Here is a 16,412-nt window from a genome sequence, read left to right as displayed (position 1 = left end):
GGTATACCTAGATCCTCTTTTATTCCTAGAATTCATCCACTGAACAAATTAAAACTGCTCCCATAACAAGCCAGTAATTAGTTTAAATTAGTGTTTTTCTTTTCTCCATCCAACTTATCCCACTTCATGGCACGTCTAATGTTCTCAATCCTGATTAGGCTTTTGCTTTCAATTAAAAAAGTAATTTTCCCTCCAGGAAATAGGAAAACTTAGTACTGCATGTGTCACCACTTGTCAGAAAACCCTCATTTGCTATGTGCTCCAATACTAGAATTAATCTCCAGTTTATCCTGCAGCATGCTCCTCAGGAAACTTCTGGCTTGGAAATTATAGATGTCTTAGAAGTAAGTATTAGGCAGAAGGAGTAGAATTATAGCAGGGAGATCTTTTCACAAGGTGAGTAGGCTGGAGAGTGGCCCGTCTGGAGAATGGACCCATTCTCCAGTTGGCCCATCTGGAGAAAGCCAACATCTACCAGAGCTTTCCTTGGCCTGGTATTTGTATGCTCAGTCTTTGCCAGGGAGCTGCAAAAGCAGCCATGAGCACAGTGTGTTTCCTGATCTACTCACCTTCCTGCAAAGGGCTGCAGTGTGAATAGCCTGGAGATGGAGGCTGGGCAGTCCAGTGCTGCCTCTGATGCTCCTTCCAATGTTCACCTAGTGAACTCACAACATTTCCTTTGGACACACAGACCTCCTACAAAGGTCCCTGCTGCTTTCAGCAGTTTTTGTGCAAAAAATGCCTTGGCATGGGGGTGTATGGACTTTTAGAAAGTTTAAGTGTGTTAAATCTGTCCTGAATATAGGATTCGCCCATCCAAATCATTTAGGCCTTCCAACAATGTCAATTTTTGAGATTTATTATGTGTTTGTGTCTGAAAGGTGGGATCTCACAGAATTGGCCTCAGACATGTCCCACCCTTATATGAAGGCAAGGTCTGGGCATGCCCAGCCACCCTTCCTCCCTTGATTTCCTCCCGTCCCCTGGTTTCTGCAGGAAAACAATGCAAGTGTAGAGTCCCAAAGTGAGCAATGGCTTATTTTGCAAGGTCTCTTGCAAGTAGCAGATGAAGGGAGCAGTAGAGGACACAGTGGAGGATATCCACTGCTTGGTTTAAATGGAATTTCATAGCCTTAATTCTTCATCTGTTGAGGATGGATAACAGTACCTTCCTCCTGCTCTTTGTCTGTAAGTCATACTAGTATATGTAACAATAGCAGAAGGAGGTACAATTAATCAGAGCTGCCAAACTAGACACTTCCAGCAAAGTACTTAGCTCCTTACGGGCCCAAGTTCTTCAAAGTAAAGATCTGTTTATTTTTAGCTACATTTTTGATGAATCTTCTTCCACAGAGTTGTTTTGGTTTGGTTTTTTTTTTTCATTCCAGCAGCAGTAAAGATACTGTTATATCTGACTTCACCACTTTAATTGCTTCTCAGTGCATGATCAGTTCTATCTCAAGCTGTTTCAAAGTTTATTTAATTTGAGATGTATACTAAGCAGGGTAACATAATTGCACATGTCAAAGCTTGTTTCATCCTAATATTAAAATGTTGCTTTGATTTCCTGAAAGTTTTTTTAAAAAATAAATCTATGAGTTCCTTGTAAATTTGTCACAAAATTCTTTTTATCTGTATTCTAAAAATACAAGTGAAAAATTGTCAAAGAACAAGATTCTATATGCAGTGTGCAGAACACCTTGCCTTTTTTTTTTTTTTTTTTTTTGAGAGAGTAACAGAGATAATGAATACCTACTATCGGAACCTGGGGAAAAAAGCTCTGTCAGAGGCATAAAAAAGTCATCTTGTCCATTCATTGCCCAGTGTGGAATTAAAGATTCCAGCACTGTTCTTGTGGGGTGTCTGGTTAACCTGGCTGTAAGGGAGTCTGATGATAAAGTCTCTACAGCATTCCTACAGAGACTGCACAACCGCTTTACTTTACTTAGCGTTAGGGAACTTTTTCTAATGTATAACCTGAATCTTTTTTGTTGCAATCTAAGCCCATTAACATATGTCCTAGATGCCATGCACTTAGAGAATAGAGCATTCAGTCCTTCCTGCATTGTATTTTCATGTATTATGTTCTCCCTCACTAATTCCCTTCTTTCAGCTGTGCAAGTTCCTTGATTTCTACCAATTTTTGTGTAATTTCTGTTTTCTAGATGTCTGATCACACGAATCATTTCCTTCTAGACTCTGTTTCTATAAGTGAAGCAGCCCAAATCTGAAAACTGTATTCCAGACAATGCTTCCCAGTACAGCATATAGTGGAAATAGAATGCGGCAATCTTCCTCATAAATTTCAATGTCATTTAAAAAAATTTTTTTTTTACAAAGGCATAGCAACAGTTCTGCACTGGAGTCAGGTGGCAGGCCCCTGCAGAAACCCATTTAAGACATCCTTCTATTCTGACAGTGATGCAGTGAAAACTAGTCAACGAATACAATTTCCAGTTGTTCCACTGATAATTCATAGTGACCACATTTCCTCAGGTAGCTTATCAAATGTGAGGCAATGTCAAAAGTCATGCTAAAGTCAAGATATGGTAGATAAGGGAAGAGCAACTGACATCATTTACCTGGACATGTGCAAAGCATTTGACACCATCCTGCACAACATCCTTGTCTCTAAATTGGAGACATATGAATTTGATGGATGGACCACTCAGTAAGTAAGGAATTGGCTCGATGGTCACAGTCAAAGAGTTGTGGTCAACATCTCGATGCCCTACTGAAGACCAGTGATGAGTGGCGTTCCTCAGGGGTTGCTATTGGGATTGGCTCTGTTTGACATCTTTGTCAGCAACATGGACAGTGGGATTGAGTGCACCCTCAGCAAGTTTGCCAATGACACCCATCTGTGTGGTGCAGTCGACAGGCTGGAGGGAAGGGATGTGCCATCCAGAGGGATCTGGACAGGCTGGAGAGGTGGGCCTGTGCAAACCTCATGAAGTTCAACAGGGCCAAAGTGCAAGGTCCTGCACATGGGTCAGGCAATCCCAAGCACAAATACAGGCTGGGCAGAAAATGGATTGAGAGCAGCCCTGTGGAGAAGGACTTGGGGGTATTAGTGGATGGAAAACTGACTATGAGCCAGCAATGTGTGCTCACAGCCCAGAAAGCCAACCGTATCCTGGGCTGCATCAAAAGAAGTGTGGCCAGCAGGTCAAGGGAGATGATTCTCCCCCTCTACTCCACTCTTGTAAGACCTCACCTGTACTGCGTCCAGCTCTGGGGCCCCCAGCATAAGAAAGACATGGACCTGCTTGAGTGGGTCCAGAAGAGGGCCATGAAGATCACCACAGGGCTGGAGCACCTCCCTTATAAGGACAGGCTGAGAGAGTTGGAGTTGTTCAGTCTGGAGAAGAGATGGCTCTGGGGAGATCTTATAGCAGTACCTAAAGGGGGCCTACAGGAAAGATGGGGAGGGAATTTTTACAAGGCCATGTAGTGATAGGAGGAGGGGTAATGGTATTAAACTTAGATTAGATATAAGGAAGAAATTCTTTCCTGTGAGGGTGGTGAGACACTGGAACAGGTTGCCCAGAGAAGTTGTGGCTGCGCCCTCCCTGGCAGTGTTCCAGGCCAGGTTGGACGGGGCTTTGAGCAGCCTGGTCTAGTGGGAGGTGTCCCTGCCCATGGCAGGGGGGTTGGAACTGGATGATCTTTAAGGTCCCTCCCAACCCAAACCATTCTATGATTCTATGATATCTGATATCAGTTGCTTATTTCTCATCTAAAGGGCTAGTTACAACAAAATAAACTAAATTTGTCAAGATCCACTTTGGTCATTTCATGCTGATAATTTTCAGTGAATTAAGGTTAAGTTGTTTGGGCTATAATTTTCTTTTTTAATTCCCCCCTGTCATCATCTCTTTTTTAAAGAATAGCAATATAGTTGCCATTATAAGTTGCCTGGAATTTCAGTCTGTTCTGTGAGTTGCCAAAGGGGTCCTTATCACTTTAGTAATTTCTTTGAATATTCTAGAATGCAGTTGAGTTGGTTTAAATGATTTAAAAAGATCTGACAGATTTAGGGATTCTAACTTGTTCTTTTACATCACAAGCATTAACTGTACCACACATCAGTTCAGAGTTGACCTTTTCAGGAGATGGATGCAGAAAAACTCGTTAAACATTTCAGCCTTCTTGGAATCATTTGTTGAGAACTCTTCCTCTTTTCTATACAGCAGACCAATATATTGACTAAGACTAAGAAGTCTTTCTCATCAGTATTGTGCTGATGAATGAGTTTACATGAGCTTTGATATCCCTTGCTAATATCATCATGTTTTGAGAGGCTGGACTTTTTATTCTGTTCCTGTATTTCCATATTATTCCTTTTACTTGTCTTCAGTGATCTAATTTTCTATCAATTTTCTATATGCTTCCTTCTTGTGACTGAAATCAATAACTAACTTAAAATTTAGACATGTTGGGTCTTTTATTACAGTTCCTGACCTCCTTCTACATTTAGATCACTTAAGCCAGCATCATTCAATCTTTTGTCCGAGAAACTGCTAGCCTGCCTTAACTCATTTTTTCTTTAGTTTTGGTTCCTCTGAGATTGCACACTGCAGATCTCTTGAGTTTATTAAAAGTTTTGCTCTTGAAATCCCCTGATTTTCTGTTCTTCCTCCTTCTCCTCTAAAGAATAATGAACTCCGTCACTTGGTGGTCACAGAAGTTGCCTTCTACACTTCCACTGAATCTAGGCTAGAGTCAAATCCAGAAAGATTTCCTCTTAGGTTGCTTATGTTTCAAAAACATAACTTTCAAAAACTTGCTAGAGAACTTGTGCTCACCTCCCAGCACTGTAAACAGATAAATCCTCTATTATGATCAAGTCATGTCCTGGAGAATCTTGACAGCTTCTCACAAAAAAATTAATCCAAACCTTCTTGAGAGGGTGTAACTGATAAAATTTTTTCCTCTACAGATTTCAGAGTGCTTTTAACTACTTACTGATCTCATTTAAGAGAGAGGGAACCTGTGGCAGAGAAGTTATAGTCAGTGTTGCCAACAGTGGTGCCCTGATTTGGTTCTGCTACTGCCTGGGTGCCCATCTTTAGATTGCTAGGGTGGGATTTATTTCACCTGAATTTCAACACTGATAGTATAAATATCTGCATTTGCACTTGGCACCTCAGCTGTTTTTTTCCAGTCAGGGAAGAGGAACAGACACATTAGGACATGTTAATTCATCTGATCTGTTTTAGATATCTTCTGTAAAATTGGATGACTTAAAAGACTCTGGCACTAACAGAAGCAAGAAAATTTACACAAGAGAACTGACCTGGCCTTTCCCCTAACCTTGTGTGTTACAACCATGTAGTTTAATCTTGTGTGTTTTAACCTGTGTCCAAGAGAGAACATGCTAAGTTATCATGCCTCTACCTTTTTTAGATCTTGCTTGTAAAAGGATTTCCAGGTTGATTTAATTTTATACTTCCTTTCTATTACATGGTTTGCTTTGTTTGAAGATTTGTACTTTGTTCTGCGTATAGCAGAGACTGGTGGCCATCCTGTCATTATAACCGCTATTCTCCTTTTCACATTTTTTCCTGCATCTTTGCTTTATACAGATCTGTCATGTATTACAGAAAGCTTTCAGTAAAAGTTATAGTGAACCATTCACTTGAGCATGTAAGGCTTTCAAAGGTGGGGAATATTCTAGTTTATAAACAGATGCAGTCCTAGACTGGTAGCAATTACAAGTTACATAAATTGACAACTACTTGGTAGTCTCTGTAAAGCAAGTAAACAGCCTCAGTTTACCTGCAACTTCCCTAAAGCATCAGCTTAAGTACCCCTTATTGGCAAATACAGAACAAAGAGAGGGGGGGAGGGAGGAAGTACTGGGGAGAGGGTGATGAAGGATGGGAGTGAAAAGTGAAGAGCCTTTTTCTCTAGAGATGCCTCTCCTGAAGCACCCTCCCAAGCCCAAGGGAAGGTATTCAGTCCCATCCTCACTCTCAGAGCACACATCTTCTAGGCTCTCAGGACTGTCAGTGCAGGAGTATTACAATGCATTTTTAAAGATGACCTATAACTAATGAAGGATTTTTTTATATACATTAGACAAAACTTTCTTCTCAAAGTATCAAAATGAGAGAGGAAACATTCTTCCCTTTTCTTTTTTTCCACTCTGCCAGCTCCCTGCATATCAAATAAACCTTCTTGTTCTTCACTGCCTCTAATTTCATTGGTTTTGGCTGCTGTTTCCTCTTGTTGACACGGGGCAAGCCTTGTTGTTCCTCTTTCTTTTGTAGCTCCACTTTAAAGACATCTACTGAGTGAGATGTTTTTTGTCTTTAATTAAAAATCCTCTTTGCAGTCCTCTTAATGCAAATGCTACATTATTTGGAAAAAAAATAAACCTTGTTCTGTTCTATTTACACATCGATGGCCGGCAGGATTTTTTCAATACCTTCTGAAAAAATAGCCTCCAAAGATCAGTGTAACATTTTTTTTCACTTTGTTACATCTGCGAAATATTTCAAAGCAAAATCTTCCCTTCTAAATTTCATCTCCTGGTTCAATGTTACTCAGCCAGACACGCTTTTCACTTTTAAATTATCACCATACAGTTGTTGATAGATTAGTTACTGCAATGACATTTTTATGAAGCTGTTTCCCATATACTACTTCTGCTCACCAGAATTGCTAGTTTTCTGCACTGAAACTATGAGATATTTGAATATTTTGCCATCGTGGAAACTAATTATCATTTTTAAAATATGCCAAAAGGGAAAGGACAGCAGACATGACATTCAGTAACCTGTCTTTCACCTTTGCAGGGTACAAGTGGAATATGCTTGTCAAGTCAGAGACAGCAGGATGTGGTAGATTCAAAGCAAAAGAGAGAATGGTTGTCACCCTAACTGAAGCAGTCATGACCTGCACTGGTATCTGGGGTATTCTTATCTATCCTTCTGGTCACTCTACAATAGAAGAAAGCAGGCAAATCATCAGTATGTTACCTTCAATAGAGCTTGTTGGAAATAAATGTTTTATTCCTAATTGTTTATCTGAAAGAGAATCTGAACAGCCTGGTGCAATCTTTGCACTTCTGATGAGTATGGCAAGATGACAAAAAGTACTTTATATCCAGGAAAGGACTCAGGCTTAGAGGCTCCAAGAATGTAATCTAGTCCTTGAATGCTCTGGTTCTGTACATTGCACCAGGGAAAAGGTAGGCAGCTCATAAGGGTATCTGAAACAGCCCCTGTGCTGAACAAGGAGTTCGTCATATGAACATCTCCATCGCTGAGAGCAGTCTTGGTGAAAAGCATCTTGGAATCAGTAAAGGATCCATAAAACTGAAAATTTTAAAAACACTTCACTCTCCACTAAATGTAGCCTTCATCAAGAATAGCCAGAATCTGAAAGCTATGATCAGAGCAGGGAACTGAAACCTAAACTCCCCTTCCTGTGGCAGAACTTTAATCACTATGCTTTTATTCAACAGCTGCATGCCACTGTTTTTAAGGAAAAGAGAGATATCTTTAAAATAAAATGTATAGGAGGTTGCATTTGGGACAGAATTCAGGTGTCTTCTGAAGTTCATGATGAGGCAGCTGACATTCAGGGACAAGAATGACAACACACTTCATAGGCATGAAAATGAGCTTAGCCTCTCTGAGTCAAAGAATAGGTCTATTCTCACTGTCGGGCTGGATAAAGTGAAGCAGAGAGATGACACTTACACTTTACTAATGAATGAGTGGCACAGCTAGAAGCATAACTAAAAGCACAACTTGTATTGCTTCACTCTAAATGGTAGGACACACTTGCCGCATATGCACAACTTCCTTGAAGTGTAAGCTCACCAAGAAGAAAGAGAAGACCAAAACCTATGATTATAAAAATCCAGAAACTGAATGAAACTATGAAAAAGAAAACGCTAACTCCTGTGAGCTTATCTCATTGTCCCACCTGGAATTATGGAGCCCTGGTTATGGCTAAAGCAGGTCATTTTGAATTATTAGGGCTGCTCCCAGCATAAACAATATTTAAAGAAGAAAAATTTTAGCTAGGGGAACAATGCACCTTGTGCTATACAAGTTCAAATAGTTTAGGCATGGTACAGTTAGGTAATGGTGGATCCTTTGGTCTCTGTGACACCAGGAATAAGCCTGGCCCTTGGCCCCTTTGTTCAGTCTACATATGGTAAAGTCAGGGTGATCTCAAGGCTGCAAGCAGTAGCCCAGCTCTCTGGTTTTAATGACCTCGGTGGTTTGCTGGGCATTGTCCTGCACACACACACACCTGGTTTCTTGCACAGCTGTTAACTCCAGTCAGTAGCAGGTACTGCACTTACACAGGTGAAAATGAGGAAACAGGCACTTTCTCTGACATTGATCAGCACTCCCTCCTTCACTCCATGACAGACTGCTGTAACGCAGACAGTGCAGCTGTCTCACCCCATGTAGATTTCCCCGTTAGTAAACGATGCTCCCATCAGCAACCCTCGCTAGCTGCTTAAAGATGCCGTGACTCCTTCTACCCCTACTGTACAATACGCTGTGTGGTTGCTCACCACTTTCTACGATAAAATCACCCTGCGCTCCAGGAAATTTTACTTCTTGGGCCTCAGGTAATACATCAGTGGACAAATCTCACCTCGCACGAAGACTTTACACCTCCAGCCCAACATGCTGCAGCTTGTTGCAGAGAGGAAGGATGCAAATTTTGACAATTTCTCCAGAAAATGTACCTCATTTTGTGAAGACGATACAACTTCCTCCTTTGCCTCACTGGTTATAAACAGTTCATACAGAAAAGACAAGAGGCAACGGGCATGAATTGAAATACAGGAAATTCCATTTGAACTGGAGAAAAAGAAGTCTTTTACTGTGAGGGTGGTCAAACACTGGCACAGGTTGCCCTGAGAGCTTATGGAGTCTCTGTCCACAGAGATATCCAAACCCCGACAGGACACGGCCCTGAGCAGCTGGCTGTAGCTGACCCTGCTTGGAGGGCAGGGGTTGGACCAGACAATCTCCAGAGATCCCCTCCAACCTCCATCAGCCTGTGAAAAGGCCAGCCATATCCTAGCATGGAGGAGTGCTTCAGGCTATGCCTTCATGACAAGATACATTTTATTCCATTTACAGTTAAAATAGGTTTTAATCAAGATCATAATACAGGCCAGGGTGGGCATAGGTTGTTTTTTTTAAAAAAAAAAAGAAAAAGGAAACAAAGTCCTTTCAATTTTCTTAGGTTATTCAAAGAAAAACGGCTGTACATGAGATAAGGGTGTCTTGATGCATTGGTAAATTCTTCATTTGATGCAACTGAAGTCAATAACAGTTTTTTCCAATGGTTTCAAAGAGCAGAGGAGGATCTAGATGCTGCAAATATCCCAGTATGCTAACCCTCTGTATTGCTCAAGGGTAATAGTGTCCACTTATTCCCAGTGGAACTGAGGGTGCCCAGGTGTCTGTCACGAAAGATAAGCAGTGATCCAATGTGTAGATCTTCAAACACCTGAGCAGCAGCTCCCTACCTCTTTTGGAGGCACTACTGTTCCAAAGTACCACAGAGGTCCTTAGATATCGGAGTGTCTGCTGATGATTGCGACCTTACAGTCTAATGCTGCTGAACACTCAGAGCCTACCAAATGCTATATCCCCCTGTATAAACCACATAAACATTCACTGAAGTGAAAATTGGGACTTAGATCTTGTTTTATTTTCTGATCTGCAGAATATATTATTAGTCTATGCAAAGTGGAAGAGTTTCAACAGAAAACTCTGAGAGTCCTGGCTTAAAATTATTCCCCAGACCGGTGGCCAGGGCACTCTGCTGAGACACAGGGATGTTGCTTCAAGACCTTGCTGAGAAAGAATGCTTTGATGTCTCACATTCTGAGCCAGTACTACTGCCACACGATTTCTAGGCAAAAGGGACACTACATTATGCAACAAAGGGCTGACTGGAAACCAAAGTGGGCTTATGGAGGACCCCGCTACGCACGTGTGGGCCCCTCCCTGCGGGTTAGAGTTAGGCACCTGCCTGCATGGGATGGAGAAGCTTTGACCCCATCTTCTTCCTTGGGATCACTTCCTGGCTAGTCTAGGTAATCTCCCAGTTGGGCAGGTATTTGTGGTTACTTTCTTACATTTCTAATGTTTCCACTTACTGTATAGGTAATCTTCGTGCTGGATCACACTAAACAAAAGACACATCAAAATTAGAAGTTACAGGCTGAGCACTGATAGGAATAAATCCTTTTATGGAACAAACTCTAAATTACTAAACTGAGAAAAGACAAATTATTTAATTCTTATTAGTTCAGCTGTTTAGCTTTGTATTTTCCTGACAATGAAAATAGGCTGGTTATAATTAGTTTTGACCTCTTGACTCAATGCACTGATATCATGCTCCAATATCTACGTGACAAACATTTTATGTGAATCTTAATTAAAAAGACAATACGATTTCCTTAGATATTGCAAAACTCTCTCCTTTCCTCTAAAAGCCAAAAATATATGACGGTATTTCTTTCTAGCTAAAGTACAGGAAGCAGTTGATGCTACAGGTAAGGTTTGAGCGATGCTTTAGCAGTATATCAAAGTGGCTAGGGTCACCTTATTTGCTGCAGAAGAAATACATTTATTGTGGTGGAGTAGCAAAGTAATTTCCACTATGCAAAAGAGAGGGGAAAAAAAAAGTTTACAAAATAAGTAAAAGATGACTGCTTTTACAACAATTTACCTCCTAAATTAAAAGCTTCTGTACCAGCACATAGAGTACTGAGTGTAGAAGGTTAGCTGATATTAGGAATATGCCATAAAAGCACCTTTTCCTGAAAAAATGCTTGTAACTGAAGGCACCAAATTTTATTTGGCTGTAGAAATGTATATAGCCATCATAAGTATTGACTGAAAACCACATGAAATAATCCTTCCACTTTCCCCAGAACTAGCGAGGTCACAGCTGGAGTAATACATTAATTTTGTGGCACTGTACTGGGGCACGAAAGATGTGGATCATTTGAAAAGGGCTGAGAATAGAGCAAAAATATTGATTTGAGATGTGCAAAACAAAATCTACTGTTAGGACCCCAATACGGTTGATAAAAATGAGTGTGTGGTTGCAGAGCCTGCAGGAAAGTGTTCCTGCGTGGCACAGCTGAGGGGATCTGGCCGAAGCACAACAGTCTTGTCCATGTCTGGAGAGTCCAGCCCACAGCAGAAGCTAAGATAAAGAGCTGAAGCACACCATCAGCCTCAGAAAGCAGCAATGCTGCTGAAAAGATTAAGAAAGAGGGATGCCTCTGATATGATTGAAAGAGTGCAGTGCCACTGACGGGATTAAGAAAGAATGATGCAATTGATAAAACTCCCATAGAAAGTGACACCATTGTTAAGACTGAGAAAGAGCAATGCCAGGTCAAAAGAAGGGACCATACACAATCTGGAGGAAAAAGGGTTCTCAAGGACATTTTCTGCAGAAACATTGATGGAGCTCTAAATTGTGGGCAACGGAAATCGGCAAGCCAGAGGAATTACCGGAAAGTGTGAGTGGATAAGTGGATGCTTATGTTTGCAAGCAGCTACAGTTAATAAGACCACAGATACTGTTCTCTCCTTAACATTCTCATTTATGTAAGATAAATATTAATGTTAAGAACTACTGGCATCAGGTAATACACATGAGAAGTAACTGTACCACTTCAAAGGGGGGTTACAATATTGTGGCTTTCTGAATTGAGAGAACGCTGAAGGGACACATGACAACTGTCTTTGAGTACCTAAGAGGTCATTCTCTGGGTACGAAGGATGGTAAGACAAAAATAATGCAAGTCACTGAACTGCAGTAATGTAGATAATGTAGACATCAGGAAAATATTATTTTTTTTTTCTGCTGAGGATAATAATGCACAAGGCTGGATTCCTTGTGGAAGTTGTGGGATCTCCAACAGCTTGGACAAATATCTACCAGGAAAAAAAAAAAAAAAAGCAGCATTTAATTGACCTCCTCCAGGAACAGAGGTGGACCAGGTGGACTTCGGAGATCTAGTCCCAGCTCTCTTTACTATGATTTTATGGCTGTAGCAAAGGTTAGCATCAACACTGTATTTTGATCATACAAGAAGTGCACCTTAAGGGAGATGTTACAGTGGCAAACAAACTACAGCAGTTCCCAAAAATTGGTTTAACAATGCCGTAAGTTACTTTAAATTACCAATTCAGCAGAACATGTAAACAGAGTTCTTGGGTCTTACAGACAAGGTCTAAGGACAAAACCCACCCAAATCTTGATGCCCCGAGGAAATAAAAAAGCATCCCCATGACATCTTCCACACAAAAAAATTAACTCCAGACCTAAGAAACTCAGTATTAGGGAGAGGTTGAACAGAACCACTGGAAAGGGTCAGGTATTCTACAAACGGCAGGACAGCACAAACTCTCCCACGTCCCACATACGGCAAGGCATCTCAAAACTCCTCTTCAGGGAACAAGTGTTAATGGAGATTTCCTGAAGAATTGCTGTTGGTAATTAAATAATCGTTCCTCAGCGTGCATTTCACACGTGGAAGGAGACTGATGTGAATTGGAGATACCATTACCAAGATTTAGTGACCCCATTTGTCACAGTGGTAAATGCACACCAGACTGCCTGTCTTTAACTAAAGCAAGCTCCGTTTCTCCGGGGCTTTTAGCTGTCCGCAGGCGCCTGAATGAAGCCTTTCTGTTGACACCCATGGGCTCCCTGGGGTGCTTATGTCAGTTCTGGTGCTGTCCCTTTTCATCGTAATGTACTCTCATCGGCCCCCTCGGAATTTCTATTCAATATCGCCTTCCCCCCGAAGGCTCCTTCAACCTGAATAAACTTGGGTTTAATCACAAACGAAATAAGCAGTGCCCACCGGCTTGTTGATTTTGCCTCAGAAAGCCGGAACAAGCAAAAACCCGAGCCGTTTGAAAGCCAACCTTTCGAAGCTGTACACTTCGCAGCTGGACACTACAAGATCTCTTTTATGGTTCTTGTTACGACCAGACTAGATCCTTAGAAAGGTCCCTTCCCGGCTTACAGCCTATGAAGCCACCTACCTCCTGATCTAAGATTTGCTCTAGTAAGATTTCCCAGAATTTAAAGACATACAGCGTTTGTTTAAAGCTTTCGGCTTTGGGTGCGACAGTTCTCCCACCAAGTCTGCCACCACATGCCGAGGCCGGGTTCCTCCGCGCGGGCAAGCGAAACTCCCGGGGAGAAGCCCGGCAGACGCTGCGCTGCCCGCCCCGGAGAGGAGCGGCTGCCGGCTGCCGGGGCGCCCGGCAGGAGCGCGCGTTCCGCAGGCGTGGTGCTGCCCGCGGCAGTGCCTCTTGGGCAGGAGCGGGGAGAAGAAAGAGCGGCGAGGCGACAGGACCGTGCCCGGCACCGGCCCGAAGCCCGCTGTAAGCCCGGGGGGCTGGGGGGGAGAGAGGGGGCTGCGCATCCCCGGCCGCCCTCGCCCCGCCACCGCCCCGGCCCCCGCCCGTCCCTCCGCTGCCGCCGGCGGGTCCCGCCGCTCACCGATAGTGGAAACGACGGTGCCCACGAAGTAGAACGCGCCGGTGAAGTCCCACCGGGGCCGGATGTCATCGACGCGGATGCCGGCCACGCTGGCCGCCTCGTACTCCCGGAGGAAGTGCCGGAGCTCGGCGCGGCTGAGGTTGTGGCGCCGGGTGAAGTTCTCCAGCCGCTCCTCCCAGCGCTCCTTGGCCTCCCGCTCCGTGGGCAGCTCGATGGCCGAGAAGACGGCGGCGCCGCACAGCATGTACAGCACGATCAGCACCGCCAGCAGCAGGAACCGCGCGTTGTCCGCGTTCAGGCGACCCGCGCTGGAGCAGCAGCCGCCGCGGCACGCCATCCTCCGCCCCGCGGCACCGGGCTGCCGCGCCGCCACGCTACGTCGGGGCCCTCCAGCCGCCGCCGCCGCCGCCGCCGCCGCCGCCGGGCATCACGGCGCCGCCCGCCAGGCGTGCGCGGGGCCGCGGCCGCGGAGCTCAGGGCGCCGCGGAGCCCGGCGGCGGCGAGCGGCGCTCCCGGGAGCCGGCCGGCACCTCCGCCCCGCGGGCAGGGCGCTGCCCCGCCGCGCCCGGCACGGCCCCGCGGCGGACAGGCTTCGGGCTGCGGCGCATCCTGCGGGCGAGGGAACCGCCGTCCGCCCCGTCCCGTCCCGTCCCGTCCCGCCCCGCCCCGCAGAGCCCCCTCAGCCCCGCCGCGCCCCGGCCCCGCGCCGGGCTCCCGGCCCCGCCAGTTTCATATCCCCTTCCTTCCCCCGCCCCGAGACGTCGGAGCGGGGCGCAGAGACAGGCACCGCCAGGCGCCTCCTGCCTGCCGGGGGGGGTGAGGCGGGACCGGCGGCGGCTCGCCCCGCCGCCCTCCCCCGCCGGGCACCTTCGCCCCGGCCCGCGGGGGGCGGCTGCCCCCGACCCCGGGCCGCCCGCGCCATGGCCAGCGGGGAGCGGCGCGCCGGGCCGCGCCCCTGAGGGCAGGTCCCCTCAGTGGAGGCGCGGCCGCCGCCCCCGGGGGTCTCCCTGGTGCTCCGGGCGGGGCGGGGAGGCACCGGGCAGGGCCGGCCGCCGGCGGGCGGCTGCCCCGCGGCCTCCACCCCTCGGAGGGGCGGGGGGCTGCCCCCTCTCCCCCCCTCCAGCCTTCCCGCCCGCTGGGACCCGCCGCCCGCCCCGTCCGGGGCCCGCGCCCGGGCCGAGGGGCGCCGCGCCACCCGGGGTAACGGGGCCGCTTACAGAGACCCGGGGTAAAAACGCCCCTACTATCACAGCAGGAAAAACGACTCCCTTCTGCCAAAAGAGGGCCCCTCTCTCTCGCCAGGTCTGGTTCCTGACCGCCTTCTCGACGAGTTGTCACATCGCCGTCCTCCAGCACTGGGCAGTCGAAGGGAAATCGTGTGTGGAAGACAGAGGCAGCTCTCCAACTGCAATGTGGTTTAAAAATGCATTATTTTCAGGGTCAAAGAGCTCTTGATCCAAACCTTCTGGAAAAATCATTGTTACTATAAAAAGAAAAAGCTAAACTCAGCACTATCTGGCAATTACTACAGTGCTGAATTCTACTTTAAAATAATTGGGGGCTAGAATTCAGCTTTGTAAAACATATTACTATATAAACACTCTTTCGTTCCAATGAAAGACAACCTACATATATTTTATTTCAGAAAGCAGGTTAATGAGGTATTACCACATCTACTCTTTTTTTTTTTTTTCAATTTTCTATTAATTATGTTGCAATTAAAATGCAATGGAAATGAACACTAAGGTCTTAGCAATTAGAAATCTCCCTTAACGGCAGATAATTATACACTTGGTGTAGGAGTCACTGATGGTCTCACAGCCTGAGGTGTGTTTGGACATTGGTCTGAGCTCTGGGGGTCGACTGGAGGCAGTTCTGTGCTGGTGTTTGAGAGGATCACCAAGTGCGTGGCAAGGAATCTGCCTGGGCAGCAGGCACAGGGAGAAGCCAAAGTCCTTTTCCCACATTGCACAGTAAGCCAACAGCCAAGGATGAATGGGACTCGTGCTTCCTCTTTGTTTTTTCCTACTTGTTGTTATTCATAGGTGATACATAATGCATCATGTTGCAGGATTTTATTTCCTCTTCATTGGTCTTCAGCGTAGACTGGCATATGGCAATTAAAATTAGCAGCAATGCTGGAAGACATTAAACGGCCAAAAAAAGAGGAAGACGAGATGCCAGTCAAACTAACCAGACTCTGTGCCAATTGCTAAAGGTAACCACATGCTTCCATATAAAATGCTGGTGTATCTTTAAAATTATTGATAGTTCCTATTAGAGGAAAAAAAACCCCAACTATATTTCCCTGCTTTGCCAGTCTTTGCCAGCCAAAAAGAAGATGGATCTAAATCAGCGCTCTCCCAGCCAGCAGAGGCAGCAGAACTGACTGAGCACTCTCAGTCCGCACTGAAGTCTCCATCCATCGAAGTTGTTCTTGGGTGGCTTGGATCAGCACAGTGGGAAGTTGACAAACACTGGATGCATTGCCATTAACCTCAGTACGGTCACTTGTAGCATCATCAGGAAACCTACTACATTTGCCTTACGCCTCAGCATGACAAGCACGCAGCTCCCTAGTGTCTATGTGTGCAGGTATTTAGTGACAGAAAGATTGGTATTGAGGAGGCTTAGCACAATTGTAAATAATAGAAAAAAATCCACGTATTTACTAGTTCTTTTGATAATGTTAAATGATAACCCTGTAATTAAGAAAGCTACAGTTACTGAGTACCCTAGTAATGACTACCAACAAATGTCTGGTCAGAACGGAGCTATTATTAATGCATCAGCAAATTACTTGGAAGACTTATGCAGAGATTTAGTTACTCTCTCTCACTGACAGTGTCGGTACTTTTTAATTAAGCATCTCCTTTGGAAGC

General features: G+C 45.1%; 1 protein-coding gene across 1 annotated transcript in view; it reads right to left on the bottom strand.

Annotated features, from left to right (window-relative positions):
* The window catches only part of KCNK13 (potassium two pore domain channel subfamily K member 13), a 75,142-nt gene extending 61,237 nt beyond the window's left edge, over positions 1-13,905 (bottom strand). Inside the window, exon 1 of the mRNA XM_074868580.1 lies at positions 13,531-13,905. Within this exon, the coding sequence (XP_074724681.1) occupies positions 13,531-13,867 (337 nt within the window). The 5' untranslated portion in view covers positions 13,868-13,905. The remainder of the gene's footprint in view (positions 1-13,530) is intronic.
* Positions 13,906-16,412: the final 2,507 nt, after the last annotated feature.

Source organism: Strix uralensis, chromosome 4 (genome assembly GCF_047716275.1).
Source record: "Strix uralensis isolate ZFMK-TIS-50842 chromosome 4, bStrUra1, whole genome shotgun sequence".
NCBI classification, from domain to species: domain Eukaryota; kingdom Metazoa; phylum Chordata; class Aves; order Strigiformes; family Strigidae; genus Strix; species Strix uralensis.
This window is presented reverse-complemented; position numbering and strand designations above follow the sequence as displayed.